At 37.2% G+C, this 23,630-nt stretch overlaps 3 protein-coding genes across 3 annotated transcripts in view; 1 reads left to right on the top strand and 2 right to left on the bottom strand.

Moving 5' to 3' along the window:
* LOC137296493 (uncharacterized) overlaps positions 1–12,664 on the bottom strand; it is a 41,995-nt gene extending 29,331 nt beyond the window's left edge. Inside the window, exons 1-3 of the mRNA XM_067828281.1 lie at positions 12,351–12,664; positions 8,199–8,442; positions 92–115 (exon numbers count right to left, since the gene is read on the bottom strand). Of these exons, the coding sequence (XP_067684382.1) occupies positions 92–115; positions 8,199–8,432 (258 nt within the window). The 5' untranslated portion in view covers positions 8,433–8,442; positions 12,351–12,664. The remainder of the gene's footprint in view (positions 1–91; positions 116–8,198; positions 8,443–12,350) is intronic.
* On the bottom strand, positions 8,986–9,717 carry LOC137296491 (uncharacterized). Its single transcript, XM_067828280.1, has one exon. The coding sequence runs from the start codon at positions 9,715–9,717 to the stop codon at positions 8,986–8,988; it is 732 nt and encodes a 243-aa protein (XP_067684381.1).
* Positions 12,665–14,810: 2,146 nt separating the features above from the next.
* Positions 14,811–23,630, top strand: part of LOC137296649 (uncharacterized) — a 98,339-nt gene continuing 89,519 nt past the window's right edge. The window contains exon 1 of the mRNA XM_067828467.1: positions 14,811–15,081. Within this exon, the coding sequence (XP_067684568.1) occupies positions 14,899–15,081 (183 nt within the window). The 5' untranslated portion in view covers positions 14,811–14,898. The remainder of the gene's footprint in view (positions 15,082–23,630) is intronic.

Here is a 23,630-nt window from a genome sequence, read left to right as displayed (position 1 = left end):
TAAGAATAGCATCATCTGTAGATAACAGCAACAGAACATATGTTCTTATTCAACAGTACAACAGTTGTTAAACAATGTTATAATTTCTCACCTCTGTTCTCTTCTTCCCCACTTGCTGCATGTCAAACAAAGTGAGAAATATAACATAACTCATAAATATAAACTAACAAAATCTCTGGGGCAAAGAAAATTCATCCAGTTTGTTATTCATGTCATTGAAAATTGAGGAATTGGTGTTAAATTTGCTTATGTCTTTGTAACCATCACTAATGCAGCAGTTGATGAGAGGTAATCCATGGCTGGATTTTGTGTAAAATAAATTGGTTCACTGAAAATACTAAGATAAATTTGCAATAAACCCTTCAAGGACTGACATAAATCTGTCGACAAAATGCAAATTTATTGAATTTTAAAAGATGTCAAGGATACCTATCTGTTGTGTGAAAATTGAAAAGGTTGGTTGTAATTTATACCGACTGAACTTCAAAATTTAAACCAAAGAACGTTAGAAGTATCTTGTGATTACTGACTCAGAACATGTACATACTTTTTATATTTCCAAATAAAATTTGATCATATAAAATCAACTGAATGATGTAATTTCTTTTTGGGTAGCAGTTCATCATTTAGTTTCCATGGTATGAGAACGCAACTCTTACAGTCGAAATAGTCTGAATAATTTGAACCCCCAAACCCTCTTCCCCTCCCCCAAAAAACCCAGAGTATTTACATTACATGAGTTAAGGTCATTTTGGTGTTCTTGACCATCAGTGAGTGAGGGTGAGTTAATGGGTAGCAACATTGACAGCTAAAGTGGGATGCACACAATGATTCACATTGTAAGAGTGTGCAGTTTTGATGAAATCTTCTAAATCTTCTTGGATTCAAACCCATCAGGAGCATATTCTGGTTGTACCAAAGGAGGTAGCAAATTTCACAACAAAAGCAAATCCTTGTACTTGAGCAAAAAATATGACATTCATAGTATTTTTCATAATATTTAATGTAGTTTTATTTGTATTTTTAAAGACAAACAAAATACCTGTGCATTTCCTGCTTTACTCGAAATCATATTTTCAAAATATAAACATGTGAGCGAGTTTAGTTTTACATCACTCTTAGCAATATTTGAGCAATATCATAACAGGGAACACCAGAAATGGGCTTCATACATTGTATCCCTGTAGGCGATTGAACACAGGTGTTCGCTGAGACAAGAGAATGCTCTTACTAATAGGCTACCCTACTGCCCTGCCAACAGGTGATATCAACAATAACATCTGATATGGACATGAATAGTGATCATAAGCAACACTTAAAACGCCCTTCGTGTGAGAATATGAAACGTCACATGCACTGTTGAATCCAGCTGAGAAACTCAAGCAATAAACACCCCCTTTAGAGTCAAGCTTCAGAGATACAAAGACAAGACTAGGGTATAAGTGTTCACAATAATACCTTGTGGCTTTGAGACAATGAGGAAGTACCAAAGTTCCCATGTCATTTGTTGTGGAGAACTCGCATTATATCTGGCTCAAAGTCATATCATATCATATTACAGTTTGTTTCTCACTACTGTAGTTACCATAATAACAATCTTTTATGAACAAGGTAACCAGCAACTATAAAGGTCACCTGCCACATCCATTGGTAGATGACCAGATGGTGGCCGCACGAATACGTACAAACACCTAGTTGTGGGTACAACAACGTGCAGTAAACATGGACAAAGTACTGTGACTATGAGTCCCAGTCCACCCAGCTGTGAATGTGTACCTCGTAAGGATGAGAAAGCCACATTAACTCTGTGTGTCTGATAAGGCTGCAAGACTTGTATGATCCCCAGGGAGTTGAGATTGAAACTATGATGTGCCCGTTGTGATGAATATCCAATGATCGAGGGAAAAAAGCGCCTTTGAGCAGTTGAACTAATTATATATCCGCGCTATACAAATATCTAGTTGTATTGTATTGCATTGTATTGTATTATACATGCAACCAAAAAATCAAACATACTTAAAACACAGTTATCACTTGTTCATGATATCTAAAATGCATTGGTGATTGTAAAAAAACAAAAAAACAAAATTATAACCATATAATTGCAGATCAAAAGTGCAATATTTTTTACTTGGATTTACCTCCCTCGAACCGAAGCAGCCGCGATAATGAACCCATCAGGTGGGTGTGCACTCATGTGTAACTACTTGTCATTGGCCACTGGTTACGTGGCCGGCTCTTTGTTTGTGGCATATAAGCCCGATATCTGTTAATTTCAAACTGCATGTGGTCAATGATTGAAGTTGTGCATTGCATGTTGTCATTAGTAGACAGGCAGGCAGACATATAGGTGTCAATAAACCAGGCATTGAGTTTTCTCTGTGACAGAGTTTTTTTCATGTAACGAGTAGATTAGACTAGTGCTCAGAACCTCATACTTCGGCCAGGTGTACTGTTTCAAGCTCTACAAATCTACTCACTACACACGTGTGTAAGTTGCAACAGTTGTTGAAACCACTTTTTTCCCCAGTGTTGGAGGAAAATTAGAGTAGAATTAGAGTTTGAACTCTGATTTGTTTCGGTAAGTGCATACCAAAAGGAATCAGAACTGCAAGGTTGTGTTTTACGTTGCATGTGACCTTTAATGGCTTGTCACTGGACATAGTGAAGAGTTTTTTTTCACACAATCAAGAAACTAGTCTGTTTTTAGAAACAAATTTGCAGTATAACTGGAAAATACAGACTGCCACATTAATTATCAGTTCTAGCGTAGTTCAGTTGTAGTTGGCTTACAACATAGAAGTAGGACAGGGGCGTTCACTGGTGAAGGGCACATATTATGGTAATTATGGCATTATGTTCTGTGAATCTCATCAACAAGGATCTTGTTATCTTTATTTAAAGATTCTTGTTTTAGTTCTGACTGGTTGATAGCCTTGAGGGACATATCTTGGTTGATTGTCCTCAGGTCCTCTCAAATTTCTCAAATCTCCCAGTACAATAGATGACCTTTGCATGCAATGAGGGAATCGTTTTTACAATTGAATGAAACTAGAACAGTTACAAGCTTTTCTTTTTGTGTATTCAGATGTATATAAACACTGTATGTACTGAAATAACATAGAACTTTCAAAAACAAATTGAGGCTTGTGTATGAGCCAGTCTAAAAAAACACTGTCTCAGTATTTTGCGTTACAATCCTACACTGAGTAACCTTTGAGCAACCTATGACTGTCCAATCAAATGCAAGACAGACTTAACCAATCACACAGCAGCTACTTTAGGGTTTGTCAAGGATTACAAAATTTCCCAGTCACTGACACTGATCCCTCAACAAAAGAAAATCTGCATAAAGCACAGACATTTGGCCTGCAATATAGGGTTTTCTGATGACATGGCTACCACTAGCCAATATTTCCGCAAGCTGACATCCTAGAATTTGACAAAAAGCACTATTAGAAGTGACTGTTTACCCACTGTTTTCAGTGTTGTATCATGCTCCATCTGCATTGAGATCGTACAGAAAATAGCATTCAGAATCGTTTGGGTACCAACCTTATTTAGGTAACAGTTCATAAAGTATGTGCAAATGTCCACTTTCTCGATTTGGTAAGCTGTGTTCTGATTGGTCAATCTCAAAGGCTACCTGACAAGACCTCCTACAAGAGTTTATTAGACTTAGCAAATGAGTGTAACGAATAATAATGAGACTATGAGGTGTAAACATATTTTTATTTCTAAATGCGATGAAATCTGCATTATCTAAAAAGCCAAGAAGCTTATATTAACGCCGCTCAACTACATTAAAGTGTTCCAATAGGTGGACATATACAGTCGAACCCCATTTACCCGGACCCCACATATCCGGAAACCCCACCTTCCGGACGATTTTTATGTGAAACGAAACTTACGTTCATTAATTGTACTCGCTTAACCGGACCCCGCGCTTCCAGGCCCGGATGGCAAATTTTCAAACCATTCCCATACATTTCCATTGAAAAATGATCCAGTTATCCGGACGGGGAGATCTGTGCAACGTGCATGTGTATGTGGCTCGTCAATACCGTTTACCGCACGACTATGTGATTTCTTAATCTATCAGAAGGCATTTGGTGTGAATTGATTAATTAGCCATCAAAACACTAGTGACGCATGTCACTCGGGTTGTTCATTAGGATTTGGCTGGTGTGAGAACATCTCATCAGTAACGAAAACACATGTTAAGCAGGATTAAGGGAAACTACACGGTAATTGTACTGTATATAAAACTTATAAATCAACCCCTGCTATCTGTCGCAATGCAAGTTAAAAATAGCCTGCCACATGATCTAAGTCATGTGATCCCGTCCGGAAATTTACTTACTGCAGATATCATAAATTCGATAGGATGTCGTATGTTTTTAGGGCATATAAAATTAACAAAAGAATATGCAATTGGCAAAATAGCAACTTTGTGTCATCGATTTATGTTTTTCATCTAACTTAACATCTCAAGCTCCATACACTATACGAGTATGTCCGAGACAACTTGACAAATGGTAACCTACATTCCGCTTCCATGTATTATTGGTACACTTATATGTTATGATGATTCACTGTTATTACTACTGACTGTTGATCTATTGATATATGTACGTGAATATTTTTTGCTTTCTCTTAATTTTCATGTTTTGGATGTTTGATCCAGTTAACCGGACGTCTCGCTATCCGGATGTTTTTCGAGTGAAACCAAAACGTCCAGGTAAAAGGGGTTCCACTGTAGTTGAAGTAGTTTGATGACAAAGATCAATAGTAGGACCAAATAACATACAACTATTGCTAGGTGTTAGTTACGTAGATGTTTATGGTTGTCAACTTCATTAATAACTTCGCCATTCATTAAGAAGTTGGGCCTGACATAATTTTGCGATTTTCGAGTGAATGTTATGCTCTCAGTCTTACTAGGATTAAAACTAACTTGCCACTTTTAGCCAAATCTGAAATTTTTGCCAAATCTCTGTTTAAAGTTGGTCATCTATTATCGTCTATATCAATGTACCATCTGAGGCAAATGTTGTTATCTATATCGTCAACAATGTCATTACTATAGATGATAAACTGAAGTGAACCTAAAACGGAACCTTGAGGAACACCAGTGTCCACTGTTTTAATATCTGAACTATAAACATTTATTACCACTCTCTGCATTCTGCTTTCTAAATAACTTTCGAACCATTCTAAGAGAGTACCCCTTATGCCATAAGCATGAAGTTTATGAATAATGGCATAGTGCCAAACTCTGTCAAAGGCTTTGCTTATGTCACAAAATGCGGTGCTATTTTTTAAAGTTATAAAGATACGTTAACTGATTTACTGTAGAATCGCCAGGTATAAATCCAGATTGTAAGCTTGACAGAGTATTGTTATCTCTGAAGAAGTTGAAGACATATTTAAAAATGCATTTTTCAAACACTTTAGTGACACAGCTAGTTAGTGCAACAGGCCTATAATTTGAACACACATGTTCACCACCTTTCTTATGAAGAGGTATTAACTCACTAAGCCTGAGGGCCACTTCACTGCTCAACACCTGGAACCCCGTGCTAATTGCCTAGCTGGCTGTGGTGAGACCAATTAGGGCTATTCACGCCTGATATCCCTGGCAGGTTTCAGAGATTACAGGAGACTGTCTCATCATACGAGCAAGTCCTGATTGTTTAATTGCTTAATTGCGTCGTAAAGGTATATGTTGAAAGAAAGCAGGAGTGAATACATGTCATATATGTGATATTTTACGTAATTTTATTGCACTTTCTCTTGTAGACTTTTGGTGGCGAGTGCATGTGTATTTTCTTAACACATGTTTGTATTCTTTGTATGTAAGACATACTTAAACAAACTGTCCCTCTCATATCATTGTGTGAGGTTAAATTGTTCAAAACATCTATGTCAATGGCAGAAAAGAAGAATTTACGCACATGCCTAATTATCTTCTATGAAAGAAGCGTTGTCGCTGATACGTTGCTAGCGTATACTGAATATTTTAAGGTAAGTACTAATAAGCTAGTGTGTGACTTAATGGAACAGATTCACAGTTTGTCACTTTGGTTCATCTAGATTTAACGCAGAAAATATACGTTATCACACGAACATACATGCATACATATTGCATAATACTATTCCTTGCACATACTTAAGACAAAGGGTCATGGGATGGGCATCATCAAAGTTCCCAAATAGGACGTTTTGCATCTCAGATGTTCAATATAGTGGCTGATTTGTTATCTATGACCAATCGTATCATGAGATACCTGTCTCATAGGAAATGAGAGGTGATGGGGCGTGGGCTAAATTTCTGAAGAGCACATTCGGTCACTCGACAGCTTGGATACAGATTGACTATTGGTTAGATCACTGACCAATTGATATGCTGGCTTTTGGCTTTATCAACTCTACCTTTCATGAAAAAGTTTGTGTATCATGGACATACATAAGCGTAAGGATGCCTGAAATGTACATGTAGGACTAACAAGCACTTTAACAAGTTTATTTTTCTTTAAAGCGCTCAAAGTGCTACAATCAGATTATTTTTACCCCGGATAACACAATCCAACCATTGAGTAGAGATAGTATTTATTTGCATATACATTTTGCACACACTACTTGTACAACAAACATAATGGCTTGCTGAACATTTCAATATAATCTGCACATTGTTACAAATAAATATCATAATGCAAGTCCATGTATTATAGAATTCAAAAAAGTTATGCAATACTGATTTATTGTAATGTATACACTTGCAGCTGAATCTCCCCAAATATTTATGAAGATGGGCATACTTATATTTGTTTTGAAAGCAAACAAGGTTCAGAAGATTGACAATGGGCGTGACTCCATGAAACATGTTGTCCAGTGATATAACAGCACATTAGTTTGTTTTACACTTATGGGACAAAACTTTACCTGGACATGCAGAGGGTGTTATTTTGAGGATGAAAGAGGTGTTCATATATCTCATTCAGTGTTGTCCGATTGAATGATTATACGCATCAATTCCGCAGCTGATATTTTACCCTCCTTTTCTTGACAATGGATCTGATACACGTGATCATTACACAGGAAATAGAAACGTTTCTTGCACAATGCTTACGTAAATTGCATTGAAAAATCACATTTCAGATCAACATGAAACAGCTTGAACAAAATGCTCCAGTTACCTTTGTATGGTTTATGTGTACTATATATGTATATTATGAGTAGATGTAAGAGTTATCACTTCATATTTGATTATGTATTATTGTCAACTTTAAAAATCAATAGTCGCAAATGAGTTAAGTCTAAATTAGTAACTTGGTTTATTTCAAATCTACATGAACATGGGTGTAATACAGTATTGCTATTTATGCCTACACTTCATTATATGAACTATTACAACGAATGATTGAATGGTTTAATTTTAGTAGAACGTTTTGTAACCTCATCACCGTTAATTCAATCAATGTGCAAACATAGTATCTTAGTATTCACTCTGAGTAACAAACACTTGCCTCCTGTAACAACATCTCATAATCCCCTTTCTCACAGACATGTTTTCATTTGCCTGTATAAGCCCCCGACATTGCAAGCAATTGTTATCAAAACACATTAATAGTTCTTCTGATTAACACAGAAAGTAAACTCTCCCGTAAGAAATGCTAATCTTTGATCATTACTGCTAAATTGATTGAAATAATAGGTACAGTACGAATTTAAAATGTAAAACACATATGCGAGTCTCTCGCTGAATGAGAGGTGCTTTCTGCTGATGACCATGCGCGGCTCTCGCTGAATAAGAGGTGCATTTTATTTACCCCCAATACGCAGCTCTTGCTGTGAGAAGCTAATTAATTTGCCGCACAAACGCGTCTCTCGGCCTTAATGAGTTACCGAGGCTAATTTCCAAGATGAAGGGAAAGTTTTATTACAAATGGAGAGGTTAAACAACTGAGACTAAGTTTACTAAGACTGTTGTAATGGTCTGTAATAAGTTACCATGGTTATGTCATTAAATCAATTACCTCTGAAATAACAGGAATTGAGATTTTCTGTGTACTAATTTTGAACCAAATATCATGTCTGGTACACAAGTTTTATAAAAATCTTAAACTTTATTATTAAATGATATTCTGTGAAAATGCTTCACAGAGGTCAGATTGCCAAAGTCATTGTACACTTACATTGGCCAGGTTGGATCCTTGATCTCTGTGTGCCATGTTGTTATGACTTGGCGACTGTTGATTGGTCGACGGTGGCGGCGTGCCCCGGTAGTCCTGGGTCACGTGGTTGTCCGCCTGCCGGACCTGGATTTCCTCAAAGTTACCTCCCCTTCTTGGTGTTGCAGCTTGGTTGCGCTCTGTTCCAGAATTTCTATTTGCTGTGTTTTTATTTTTGGACGAAGCACCATTACCCATCACCTTGGATCTGTAAACAAGAGTAGATGTGGCACAGAAAATAAAATATATCAATAAAATCAACACCTCATCACCACAACTGTACATGCACAGAGTCTACTAATCACTACTAATCATCTATGTATCACAGAGTCAACTAATCATATGGTGATCTCTACCAATCTCTACAGTCTCTTAATCTCCATAGGCAAGTAAACACCAGAAACCACTGATGGCCACAGGCCACTGGGATGGTTAGTTCCTAAATTCCATCATCATCTAGTTCAAGGATGAAGAGTGGAAACACTGGTGACTGGCTGATGTGACAACACAATCATACCACTCTCAGCAACTCAGACAGGCCAATTGTGACACAGACCAATCATACCACTCTCAGTTACTGACAGGTCAACATGACACTGATCAATCAAAACCTGACTCTCAGTTACTGACAGGCCAGTGTGATACAGCTCCGTCGTACCACTCTCAGTTACTGACAGGAAAACATGGCACAGCTCAATCATACCACTCTCAGATGCTGACAGGTAAACGTGACAGTAGTGTTTGCAACACTTCAGTTTACTGACAGACCAATGCAATGCAGCTCAGCTGTGTCACTCTCTACTACTGACAGACCAGTGCAACACAGTTCAGTTGTGTCACTCTCAACTACTGACAGATCAATGCAATGCAGCACAGTTGTGTCACTCTCTACTACTGACAGACCAGTGCAACACAGTTCAGTGGTGCCACTCTCAACTACTGGCAGATCAATGCAATGCAGCTCAGTTGTGTCACTCTCAACTACTGACAGACCAAAGCAATGCAGCTCAGTTGTGTCACTCTCTACTACTGGCAGATCAATGCAATGCAGGTCAGTTGTGTCACTCTCTACTAATGACAGACCAATGCAACACAGCTCAGTTGTGTCACTCTCTACTACTGACAGATCAATGCAACACAGTTCAGTTGTGCCACTCTCTACTAATGACAGACCAATGCAACACAGTTCAGTTGTGTCACTCTCTACTACTGACAGATCAATGCAACACAGTTCAGTTGTGTCACTCTCTACTACTGACTGATCAATGAAATGCAGCTCAGGTGTCCCACTCTCTAATACTGACAGACCAATGCAACACAGTTCAATTGTGCCACTCTCTACTACTGACAGACCAATGCAACACTGTTCAGTGGTGCCACTCTCAACTACTGACAGACCAATACAATGCAGCTCAGTTGTGGCATAAATACATTTTCTCTCATCGTAGAAGTTTGTGTCAGCAAATCTTATCCCTTGTTTCATTGCCATACAAGCCTTCTATAACCCCAGATTACAATATCTAAACATGTCATGTGTCAATAGTTTGATTATTTGTTTTTTTGCCACTGATAACATTACTGTTTGAATATTTATAACTAAAGCTAATGAAAATGATGGTCTGCACTCTCCTTGTATGTCAACAAATGTCTAATCAATATTGATTTGTCATAAAATGGAAATGAAATACTAGTAGTTACGTATATTATCATTAAGAACAGTATTCCACCATTAAAAGGTGTCAGTCTGCGATGTTCAGGAGTACATGTATCCTCTCATCTCTACTGTGAGCCTCTCTGTACTTGATGTATCCAGTTATTACTTCATTATTTACTGGAGATGTGAAGTATCCCAGTTGCTGAAGCGATCACTCAGCATATCGAAAACCCACATGGGTACTATGTGAAAAAACATCCATACAAATCATAGATAATGGTAACCATGTCAACAGAAACCCCAACGCGTATATATTGCAGGTCAAATAACTGTGTTATATGCAGATTTTTGATTGTTTAGAGATAGTAACTAAATAGTAACCGTTGTCTGACTGGTTAAATCTATTTACGTTTGATTGGACGTCATTGGTCACTCAAAGGATACCTGATGTGACCTTCTACTAGGTTTTGTTAGACTCATTGGTGGAGTGTAACGAAATACACTGAGACTAAGTTTACTTAGACTGTCAATCCCACAGACTTCACAGGACACCAATGACATATACGTCTTGTATGACACATTGCATCAAATGATGATAGCCTTCAACCTGCTGGACCTTTCTTCAGTGTAGGGTGGTTTTCAATGTCTCACAAGTGATGTCGGCTCCACTGTTTCAATCAATAACTGGCCATTGTGTCTTTCATTTATAACACTAAGGAAATAATGAGCACATAGCAACTGGCATATACACGATGAACACAGAGATACATGCCTTACAGCACTGGGACTTAGTGTGCTGTGATGACGACCAGAATATTGATCATTCGATACGAATGTAATATTGTCATTTAAGAACGAAAAAACTAATTTCATAAGTGATAACCATATAAGAAAATCATTGATAGTCGCACAGAGGACATGAGCTTTTTCACTTTATTTTATCAGATATAGATACTTATGTCACTTTTATCAGATATAGGTACTTCTGTCACTATATGAAAGAGTGAGCCAATATTTTCAAAAACTCTCATACTATTTTTCATACTTAACACTCTGTTAAACTTGTATAAAATTATCATGGTACATGCAGCCAGTCAAAGGTATCGAGACACAGTGTGTATTTTCCACTTTAAGATGGTATCTGTCCTTAACACCCAATGCAAAACTAAAACACCTGTCAAAAACAAAGCATGATCTGAACAGGATTTTCAATCCCTATGTTCTTAGTTATGTACACAAAAATCAAAGTTAGAAGAACTCACAAAATAATCTCACAGTAATATTGCAAACACATCCGAAGCATCAGTTGTTGTCCACTATGTATGAATGGTAATCATGAGTATATATAGCCACGTCTTGACAAAGCAACCACTGGTCAAACAAGTGAACAAATCAGTCAAGAGTCGTCTTTTCCTCGAGGAAACACATATATCTTATCATTCCTACTTATATTATTATAAGCCAGTTTAAGCAAAGGTACAGGGTCTTATTCTTCAGAGGGAAAGTTAAATCAAGCCTACATGGTGGATTACTGTTTCCCTATCAATACAACATGATTCAAATTACCATTTTGATCGTAAGACTATTTTGGGTAGACTGTAATTGAAGTCCAGTAAATCATGACACACTGATAAGAGTCTGTAGAAATACACAGACCTTTCTCACTGATAATTTATTCTTAACGACAAAATTCAGACAATAAGGCCCTGCTCGCTTAAAACAATTGCAGTAGTATCACCGTATCACTGTTGTCAGTGTATGTAAGCATTTATGTAGGTATGGGTTTGAAGGATGGCTGGAGGCATGTAAGTGTCTGTGTGGGGTGGGTGGGGTTGGAGACAATTACACTCAGTGTCACTCTGCTATTGTATGTATAAGTGTGTATGTGTGCATGTTTATGTTTGCGTGCATTTGTACATGTGTGTCCATGTTGTTGTGGGGTGGGTGGGTAGTGCCTTTGGGTTGTTGGTGCTGGTGAGCGGGGTGTCTATTGTCTCAGAAGCCACTTGGCCAGGTGCTGTTTTCAATATAATGTAACATGACTATAAAGTTTGTACCACAGCATGTGACACTTACGTAAGATATTTTTCTTCATCTTTTGTAAGGTGTTGGAGATGTGGTAATAGCACTGCACATGTTAATTAGTTAACCTTGCAAGGATGTCTGATATCATGATCACGGAATTAATAATTCAACTACATGCATGTGACGGCATCATGACGCCAATTAATATTTTAACGAGTTAGAAATGTTTACAAAGCATATACAGAGCACATAACCATGTTAATCTATAGATACGAAATTTAGTGAGCAAAACAACACAGTTTCTTGATAATCTGCAAATTCTCTTATTCTCTGAAGACCAAAACACGGACTGACAAATTAGAGAGTCGGGCCAGAAAAAATATCTTTGGGATTTAGATTCATAAGCAAGAGGTTGTTCTAATGCGCACTGTACTTACCAGGTGAAAGCCATCGTGCTTTCGGTGCCATCTTCCCAATCAGATCAGAACTAGGAAGGTGAAAAAGACTCTGTTAGCCTGATTAGTTAGCTTATCTTAGCGTGTATCGTCCCTCCTGTGTTGCCGATCTGTGTTCGTGATCAGATAATGTTAAGACTCGTTTACTTCATCCTACAGCACCAATCAGTCAATACTTGAGTTCTCCCGAGAGAGCGTTGCTGCGCTGAACCGTTCGATCTGACAGACACGACTGTCACGGCATTCTCCATTCAATGCCACTAACAAGCGGTCAATAAACTCGACAGTATTTACCGTATGTAAAGTACTTCCGCCACGCTGCTTGGTAAAACGTAAACAATGGTTGACTAAAAGTTGCAACTCGTCAGCGAAACGAAATGTGCATATATAAATTTGAATGTCGTGGAAATATGTACGTGCGTTTTGACAATATGTTGTAGCTGTAAGTGTTTTATCGTAGCACATTTTTTGTTCAATAAAACTGTACATGTCTAAAGATAAAATGCGAATTCGAGTTGGAACTGCAGTGGCAAATACAACGTAATAAATAATATGAACAGATGTGATGTTATAAAAATGTGTTCTGACTGAATATTTTCTCCCTTATGTCTTGTTTTCTTCAGAGAGAGAAATGTCGATTATTTTATTGAATCATGAATAACGGTTCTTGTGTAAGAGTTCGTGTGAATGATTCTCGTCGTTTTCCGTCTCGTTTGAAAGGTAAAAAACTACGACCGATGACTGTTTGAAAAAACATATGTACACATTGAACTACAGCATGCGTGACAAGAATGTAGCGGAGCATATATCAGGGATAGACAATCACGAACCTCATTCCAAACCGACAAAACATTGTGACAAAGATTACCTTCTGTGAACTAAATATATTTCTTTGTGAATTTGAAGATACATGTATTTCTGTTGCACTTCAAGTATCATGCAAAAGTGGACGCTGTGGGGTTTTTAGTGTGTAATCTTGAACAGATATATTTAACCAGGGATAATCTACAATATCTGTGTATAATCTCCCTGATTTAACAAACGTATACATTCATCTGTGGAATAAAAGTGTAATCCCAAATATAATATATGTTAACTGAATGTAAAATATATTTGCCCATTTTTGGCAGTCTGAAAGACATAGATAAATATATATGTCATTGATATGACGAGTGAACTTCTAGTAGATCTAATGGCCACTTTCAGAGTGAGTGAGTGAGTGAGAGGGAAAGGGGGAGGGGGAGAGAGAGAAATATGGAGCGATGGAACTGCTTTGACCAGAGACTCTGCTTTGACCAGTATTTCGGTGATACCACCGGGCTTCGTCTTTATGGTGAAGTTGTAGGTCTATATTCTGGGCGAATCCCAGGACCAAAGGATGGTGGTGACAATCCAAGAAACACCACCTGAATAAATTAGGATTTGAAAGCGCGGTAAAATGTTGCTAGAACACCTAGGGGACATAACTCTGCACGACTAGGCCAGGAGAGTCGTGGTGCAGACTGAAATGTTCGTCAACAATCGTGGTGATTTTACGTGCGATTTCTAAAATTTCAATTTCGTGGTCAGTGAAGGACAGATATCAAGGACGTGTAGCACCTAACCTGACTGATATTCAATACAGTGTGTACATTTTTAACGGCGTCATTACTGAATAAGCTAATCGTTCCGTTGTGATTTGCTGACACAAAAATCAGCTCTTTATATTACTTAATTTGCAGGTAGAAACTTTAAGCGACTTCGAGTTAGAGGTTTCAAAGGTAGATTTGATGCATGTATGAATAATCTGAAACCCAGATCAGAAAGGTCATCCCAACAATATATTCAGTTAATTATGTTGCTTTCCATTTCTTATATTAATAGATATTATTTTCCTCAATTTGAAGACTTCGGCACTAAACAGAATATTATATTCGTGTCCAAATAATATTATGTTTACGACACTCGTGCCTTAATATCGGTATTTTCAGAGCCAGGGATATACCGATATTTAGGCACTCTTGCCGTAAACATAGTATGGCATAGGCATTCATATAATATCCTCTATTTATATTTGTATAGTATAAGGTATGAAAAGCCCAAATTGCTGTATTACGGGAAAATTATTTGATGTTAAAACTAAAGACCCTTTGGGCATGTTTTCTCAGGAAATCATGCCATTCATATTTCATATCATTGGTTCCGAGATTAACTTTGACTGTTTGAATACGATTAAACGCTGAAAAGAAATCAACCCCAAAGCATAATTCTGGCAACACGTACTAACCAAATGAGTAATGTGCAAATATCATTATGATCATGAGGCTTGAAGTGACAATTTATGTTCTTTTTTGTCATATTAACGGAAATAACCGACCTAATACGGTTTTTTTGCCCTATGACCCTGCGAATGAGGGGAAGATAACTCTTACTAAACACCTGTTTCCGGATTATATCATTCTTTGTTGATGAAAGCCTGTCATCGCCCCGCGAGAATACAATCGCCGGTTCGACGTAGCATGTCTACTTGACAGCGCAGGGGACAACCGAAATGGAAATATACCGTGCGGTTTCGGACTTCGTTCCCCCGGATACTGAGGGGTCTCAGAATATTTTGTCGTTTCAGAAGGGAGACAAGTTTGAAATTTTTGACTGTCACAAACAGACAGATTGGTGGGGCGCTCGTTCCCTAAAGGACAACGCCATCGGTTATGTTCCGTGTAAATATTTACAGGTATATATATACATAATCTGTTTCGCGACAGATTTTTGCTTTTTACATGTGCAACTATATTCATGTTTTGAGAGTCCTAGAATATAAAGACGCTTTAATTTGATAGCAAGCCTAATTAGATACTATGACAGCACTTGGAACTGCCGCGCCCATTTGGGTTACATTAAATCCAATTCAATGAAAACTTCCCATCCAGAACTGTCTCGGTATAAATAGGACTGACTGCACGACCAATAACTACCTTTCCACATTTTCGGTGCTGTCATTAGTAACTCAGGGGCCATTTTTTTTAGTCGCTGGACAGGTGATCATATGGAAATGATAAATCATCATATTTAACCCAAAGCACATCAGACTATTTGCACGCAGATATTGTTATTCAAAGTGAATATTGAACAAGGAAGTAAATGTGATAGAAACTTTTGGTACCACCTAATTTAACTTAATTAGCATTTTACTCTATTGCCCTGACTTTTATTATTTTTTAGCAATAAAATATGTGTGAAAGTACATGTGTCATCACATTGGTAGACTCTGTGAAGAAGACAGACTTAACCAAAATTGCCAAAATGTCAGGATTGTTAAGTTCATGCGCACAGTGACATCTCCATATTCCTGTCATTTCGGCATCATTCAACATTCACAATGAGATCGAGTTTTTTTCTTTTAAATTAATGTAAAATTGAAAACAAATTCAATTTATGAAATTATCTTTAATATGTCAGGGTTTTAAATACCATAGTTTTATTACCAACTTTATGTCACATTTGGTGAATAACATGAAAAATTCAGAAATGGCGATATTTGGTCTTGTTAGTTGCTAGGAAAGCACAATATACACTACCACACTTCCTGTTGGCCGCTTATCAGAGAAACATGATGTGCAACTGTAGACAAGCAGGGAACATTGATGAATAGCTTTATCATGAAGATAAATTTTGTTTCATTATTTCAAGAAGCAGTGGAGCGAATTGTCAAAAACTGCAAAATAAAAATGGCGATAACTGGATACTATCCAGTGCAAAAAGTTATGTGTTAGTTTCTGTTTTGTAGGTCTAGCAATAATCGTTGGCATAGGATGTGTCCTGCTAATGTAACTCCAACCAAGTATGATATTAATAGTGTGTTGACACGGTATATACAACTTAACAAGAAGTATAGCTAAATGGTTTATGTTTGTTATGAATGAGACTACTTCCGTGTGCAGGATAGATTTGTTATAACTTGTATGCAGGCATGCATAGGTTCAGATTGATGTGAGTGCCTTGAGTAACCTATTAGAAAATGGGTGGCCTATTTCAGAGTAGCTGGTCCTGGGGCCGCTTTGTCCAGGAGCCCTGTTGTTCAGATTGTTTACAGTGAACATAGCCCCAAGCTGTATGGGGAAATGAATAAGGGTAAAGAAATTTTATTCAGAAAGTTTTACAACACAATAGTATTTCACATGATTATCTCTTTACATTTTCTTACTCTTTATAATTATTACTTATGTAATGTGAATAATCTTAGGTCAGATTGTAGTCATTTTGGACATGTTCAAGTCAAGTTGTCTTCTTTTAAGGTGAAGAGTACCTACCATGTGTAGGTCATACAACTGATTGACTGAAATATATTGTAGTGTTAAAACTACATGTGTGCATGGCAGTGAATGATAAAAGAACTTAATAAAATACTTACGGTATGTGATGTAAGACATAGTGTTGGTATGATAGCATTGAATATACATAACTGACTGTCACTCACCCATGTCTACACTGGCATACATTGTTAATTTGGAGATTCCGGGAAAGATAACATACCTGGGAATAGATGATGAAAAGTTTGACATAAATATTTCATAATGAAGAGATTATAGGGGTTGAGAATCATGTTTCTAAATCCTTTTGTTGGAATTGTACCAGATATTGCATTTTAGCAACCTGTGCCAAAAGAATAGAAGTCTGCAAGGCAAACACTATCTTTGCAACATTCTTCCAGTGGTGTTATGTGTCTGTATCTGTCTATGGGTGGAATTGGTCCTACATAATACAGTATATTGTAGGACAATTTTCAGGGTTACAGAAAAGTATTGTCAAAGAAATGTAAGTGTACTTTCTTACTTCCCAATTCAGATAATGTGGTACTTGACTTTTAGATTTGCACATTAAAGGAAGTTTGTTTCTTAGTGAAACCATTGTATTGTTTATCATTAATAGATCTGAGAAAAGAATATGAACATCACTTTGGATTAATTATTTATTTCAAGGTTCCTTTTAGGTTTTGGCTTCTTGTTCCAAATGTGTGATTTTATCCATGTGTTTTCTGTTGAGCCTAGAACATGTATGTCATTAGAAAAAAGACACTCAGTGTCACTCTTAAATTATAAAAACCCAGTGTCAGTGTTTGCCCTGACACAGAGAACCTGCGTATTTGATGCACAAATTATCTCAATGTGTTGTGAATGTAAAAGCTTGCTTCACTGTTGATGCAGTGCTACTGGGCCTGTAGTTCATATAATCTAAGCTTGTAATTTGCTGTTGTTTAGAAGCACTTAATTTATTGTTTGCCAGTTAACTGCTCAGTGCTGATAAAATACTTGACCTGCCTTACCTTGTTTTTTATTCTTATTAAACAATAGCAGTTGATGTCTTGATGAAAGTTCCATACTGAAGTTGGCTTCCAAAAGCATGTGCATGACTCCCTCTCATGACACCAGGGAGTGATGAGGACCCCTAACATGTATAGGGCAAACACTACATGATAATTTGAACGTATGGGAAAATGGCTGTATTTGACAACTTCCAACTGATCCTTAGTTTCTGCCTATCAGCTGCTGTGCTGTGGCCTTTATGCTGTCCTGTTGTATAAGTTCAATGCATAATATGTACATATCATAGTTTCCTTGTTTCTTAGCAGTCTTCAGCTGTATGGGTTTGGTTTCAACTCCTGATGCTGCTGAGATCATGAATTACAATGTAACAGTATAGTTTGTATCAGTGCACTAGTGTTCTGAAGTTATTATTCAAAGGTCATACAGGGACACCTGTTAGCTGTTAGATGAGACTCAGGTGTCTCAAGGTCCAAGAAGTGTCAGTTTAAATGTTCAAATTGATGGTTTGAAAGTGGCTAAAATACATTGTATGGCTTGTTGTTTCTCGTGAAAATGTTAAGTCATGTTCCCCAGAATGCACTTGGTTCCAAATTATGTTTTATGCAGTTATTTTGTCACAAAGTAATGGCTCATGAAGAAGCTGCTGTTTATAAGATACCAGATTTTGTTGTGAGTTACCTTGTCAGTGTTAGAATGAACTGCTGTTGTTGGATTTCATACATAGATCAGTGCTCATGCTTTTGATCACTGGAATGTCATTTACTGATTGCTGCAGCATAGCTAGAATATTGCTGAGTGTGGCGTTACATGTCAAACGAACAAACAAGGGGTGCCCCATACCTAACGGCAAAAGTTGTGTACGTCAAGGTAATGTCACTCGTCCTTCCCATTATTTGCCAAACTCAAACAAGAGGACTTATATTCCTTTGAAACACTTACAGGGGCATTTTGCAAAAAAAAATCGTTGAAAAAAGCTGTTGATGTCATAACATTATTAATATTTTGCATTTACTTCACAAGACTTAGAGCATATCAGTGTTCATGAATGGTGTTCAGTCAGTGTCATTGTGAAATATACAGTCAGACACTGGGGCTAGTGAGTTGTAGACTTCCATAGGACCATTGATGAATCTACAGGATTTGTCTGAGGATGAAATGCCATTCGTGAACACTGGCATATAACAAAGACACATATCTTCATCAGTGTTTGCAATGTGACATGATGTAGTGGTTGGCTTACATTGGTCACTGAAATAATCAGGTGGTCAGTCTGACTTGATTGACATGTTATCATATCCCATTTGTGTAGATCAATGCTTATGCAGTTAATCACTGGTTTATCTGTTGAGATTGGATTATTTACTTCCATCACAATTATCTGGAATATAGAATGAACAACAAAATCATACAAATCTGAAATAGGGGTAACTTATTTAAAAATAGAAAGCTATAAAATAATGAGTATAATCCAACTGGAACAAAGAAATATGCCTTATCATATACACTTGACAAGTCATTCTATATTCAAACTGTGTTGTATCCTTTTTTTTATCCAATTTGTAAGTTCTTGGAGAAAGTTTGAAACCTAATCTTGCAGGGTTTGTGTGAGTCTATCTTAGTTCTAACTCTAAGTTCTAATGTTTAAAGGTTCCCAGGCCAACTGACATATGACACCTTCAATTTAATCTCCAACTTCTAAGAATTTTACCAATGTCATATCACTGCACAAGCTCAGACGCTCTTAACTGATTAGAGATATGGATTTCAGTTTAAGATGGAAGAAACTTACACAGATCTCTAAGGGTTTTTCTAAGGAGAATAGACATTTCATTTTCATTTGTCATGTCATCTACAATCCTGATTGGTACGACTGGATTCAAACTGCCAAACATTTAAAATATCCACCAGGGCTTAAAATGTAACTCATCTGCCTCTACTGAAACTTCGTTAGTGTATATGTTGCTGGGTGTGAGTCTCTTGAGCCCTTGATTTGGGGTACCTAATTGAATTTTCCTATAGTATTGGAAAATTTGGACTTCATGAACAGCTAAATACATTTATGACAAACATGATCATAATGAACTGGCAGATATAACAAACCAACTGTGTTATACTTGATGTGTAGGTCACATGAAATGCATGCAACAACTGTGGTTACAGCAACTAAGTTAGTGGTTCCTTTAAGTTTAACCTTTGGCTTCAGCTTTGTATAGGTTAGTAATGATCAAACATTGACCTCTTGAGTCTTGGCTTCAAAACTCAACTTCTAACTGTTCTGGTCCTTTCTTTAACCAGGGTTACAGAAGTAATCATAGCAACAGTGGAACTTTAATTTCCTTTAAGCAATTATGAGAGTGGTAAAACCCTTCTGTATAGAACAATAGAAAAGCCAAAATAGGCATCCATTTTTTACACATATTAAAACGTTTCAATAGATTGCCTATGATGTAAGCCATGAAAAGTTTAAGAAGATGATGTAAAGGTGACAGCTCTATTAAATAAATGAGCATTAATGTCGTCCGTGTTGTCACATGCGATCCCAGCATGTGAAATTTGATGTATGAGAATGTCAGCAGTTGGTTTATATCTGACTGGAATGGTTGAGGTAGGGCCCCTGTACAGGAACGAATCAGACATGGGTTTTTTGTAACAGTAATCGAGTAACAGTAATACTAACACACGGGGAAGTCTACTTAACCTGCTTTAGGTAGGAGAGAAAGTCAGGAGTGATGCAGGTCTATAATAATTATCCACTTCAGTGAAGCTTAGAATCAGCTTAGTGCATAATGGCCATTGTGAAATACCTGGCTGTCTGATACAGTGTTTGCCTTAGACATGAAAATTTAGGAGTGATCATGACTCCCTGGTGTCATGTTGATTACCCATGTATAAGTTAATACTCAACAGTTGCGATGACATTGTAATGTCAGACAATGACAGAATACATAGTTTTAGAATCCTTTATTAAATATGACTTCATTCTCCATCGTAGTGAGCAGATGATCGAGCATCAATAGATGTGGAACAAGTGAGTAAGTGGATATCTTCTGGACGGCAATTAAGTGTAGAGTGAGTAGGGTGAAAAGTTCGAGAATGGGGGGGTGCATAGCTTTAGAGTGTAGTAAATAAAGCAACATTTACATCAGGTCATACGAGTTTATAATGAGAAGACAATTCAATGATGATTTCAATCTGAGCACAAAACTCGTTAACCATTCATGAATATTTAATGACGATTTGTGAGCGTATCTGTTGCCATGAGTCAGCTTTGTTGGTACTAGAGGTGTGATGATACATAAAATTCACGATACGATTCGTATCACGATCTCTTGGAACGATCTGATACGATTCGATACACATCACGATATGGTATCTTCAGTTATTTTCTTTAGAAATATATATTGTGATATCAAGTGACCGTGTAAATATTGACATAACCATCAATTTCTAGTGACAATTAACAATTTTGAGGTCAGCGATGTCACAATACAAAAAAAAGTATCAATACATTTATTGTTCAATAGAGTATCACGATTGTTCATACTACGATATCTTGTCACATCCCTAGCTGGTATCATGTTTTGAAACGTGAAAGGTGATAACTTTTTTTTAACTGAGAGAAATCTTTTTTTGCCCTGAAGGACATCAAGCAACTGATTATGGTCAAAGCTTTTAGCAAGTCATATTGCTTTTAGCAATATCAGGCATGTTGAAATCAAGCTGTGTCTTTTATTACAACTCGTTCCCAGTCTTGCCATTGTTTTGTTAGAGAATGATGTAAGCACTGCTATTAATATAAAGGCATTTAGAAAAGAGAGCATTATGTTGTCAGCAGTGACTTGTAGTGTTTTCACAAGCCTTATTAAACCCTATACCCATTATTTCTGACAGCCAGTGGCTTGTGAACTGGTGGTGAGGACAATAGTCGAAGCTGATGACCGCCAGGTAAATGTCAGCCCTGTCTTGTTACAGCATGCATCGTAGGTAACAGCATCTGAAAGCTACACCAAGAAATGTACAACATGTATTACTGTTTAAATGTTCTGATGATAAGTAGTAGGGAGTTAATCTTAATGCATTGGAGACAGTTTTGAACCTTTGAATACCAGTGGTAAGCTGTGCTAAAGCTTAAAGGTTTGCTTTGGTTTGGCAAGTCCAATTAAAAACAGTTAATCATTCAGATAATGCCTGTTTACACAAAACTGACTGTTCTAAGCAGGTAGGTCAGTGCTTTTGTGTCAATCAAATGTTAGGGTGACTACCCAAAGGTACAATGTGAAGATTATTGAAAGAACATTTCTTATGCTGTCTCACTGACAGATGTCCCGTGCATGTCGGATATAAACTGATAAGGAACAACAGTATTCAGTAGATGTTGAATAAATAACATATTTGCACAAGAACGGTATTAGTGAGTTGCCAGTATTATAGCGTCCTTGTGAGTCGCTGCTTGTGTCCGTTGCTAGGAAGTTACTTACTGTCTGGTGGTACCCTGTTACCCATAATATGGGTAACTGGGTTCGTCTGCTTGGACATGTTACAGTACTTACACAAGAAACTTCCTGTAACGTAAGAGTTCATATATTAAGGAAAATCCTTTTGCCATTTGTTTCCAACAGCATCACTTTGTCTGCCAGGCAGAAGTTTAAATCTTGTCACTATGGTAACCCCACTGATATGGAAAATACCATTAGCTGTAAAGCTGTCTACATGAACAGAAAATAATTCCATGCATCTTGAGGGTACACTTTGAAATGACAGATTAAAAACTGAAACTACTTGTATTCTGTATAGGGAGTGAGATATGGACTTTCTACTTGCAAACTAAACAAACATGTTGAAACTGATGAACATTGAAACACACTTAATCCTTTAAAGAACAAACAACCTTTTTTCTTTTATAGCTGAAAGTTTTATTTTGTTATTTTGCTGAACACTATTATATTCCTTCAGGACAGAGGCATATGGACATCCTTACCCTGTTTGAAGATACTACATCCCTGAGTATTGTTGGGTGATGATAATTTAGTCTACCATCAAAATAAGAGAAAGAAAACTTTCGAGAAATCAGTTGCCTTTGCCCTGAAGGCAGTGCCTTCAACAGACTTGTCGCATGACTGACATTCTCTAAGCCTGTCATAAATCTATTTTAGGCTCAACAAATGTTTAATGAACAATGTGGTGGAGTATTTGTTGATTCATAACAATTGGAGGGGGTTTCATGATGGATTTGCTTCCAGGGGAATATATTCATCTACATTGTCCCGACCCTGTTTGTGGGTGATGGCCCTAGTTAGTGTCAATCCTTGTTTGTGAATGTTAGCTCAAGCTAGTAGTGAGTGAGTTTAGTTTTATGCTGTTTTTAGCACTATTCCAGCAAAATCACTGCGGAGGTACACCAAAAATTGGCTTCATACATAGTAACCATTTGGGAAATCAAATCCATATCTTTGTTGTGAAGAGCTAACACCTTAACCACCAGGCCACCCCACCACACCACTAGTTAGTAAATGTCAGGCATTGGCCCTAGTTAGTATGTGGCAAACCAGCTTTGTGTGTGCAGGCTCTAGTAAGTGGCGTGTGAATTTATTTTTATGTCACTTTAGTTTTAGCAATGTCCTAGCAAAACCATGGTAGGAAGCACGGGAACTGTGCTTCACACTTTGTATGAATGTGGGGAATCAAACCCAGATCTTTGGAATGATGAGCTAATGCACTAAACCTTTGGACTGATCTGATAATCAACTTTCTCATTTTGGGTTTAATCACATATGTTATTTCTACACAAGTGGAAAAATCAGCCACCCTCTATTATCCCATGCAGAAGATTACTTGTATATTCTTGCAATCTGCTCAGTAGAAAGCCATGTATCCATTCAGTGATTTCATTTGAATAAATAGAGATTAATACATGAGCGAGTGTGTCATAAGACTCATATCACTCGGGAAATATGGATTT

Source organism: Haliotis asinina, chromosome 9 (assembly GCF_037392515.1).
Source record: "Haliotis asinina isolate JCU_RB_2024 chromosome 9, JCU_Hal_asi_v2, whole genome shotgun sequence".
In the NCBI taxonomy this organism is placed as follows: Eukaryota; Metazoa; Mollusca; class Gastropoda; order Lepetellida; family Haliotidae; genus Haliotis; species Haliotis asinina.
This window is presented reverse-complemented; position numbering and strand designations above follow the sequence as displayed.

Coding starts and splice junctions, on each gene's coding strand:
- LOC137296491 (XM_067828280.1), bottom strand. CDS start 9,717: ATGAAACAAGGGATAAGATTTGCTGACACAAACTTCTACGATGAGAGA.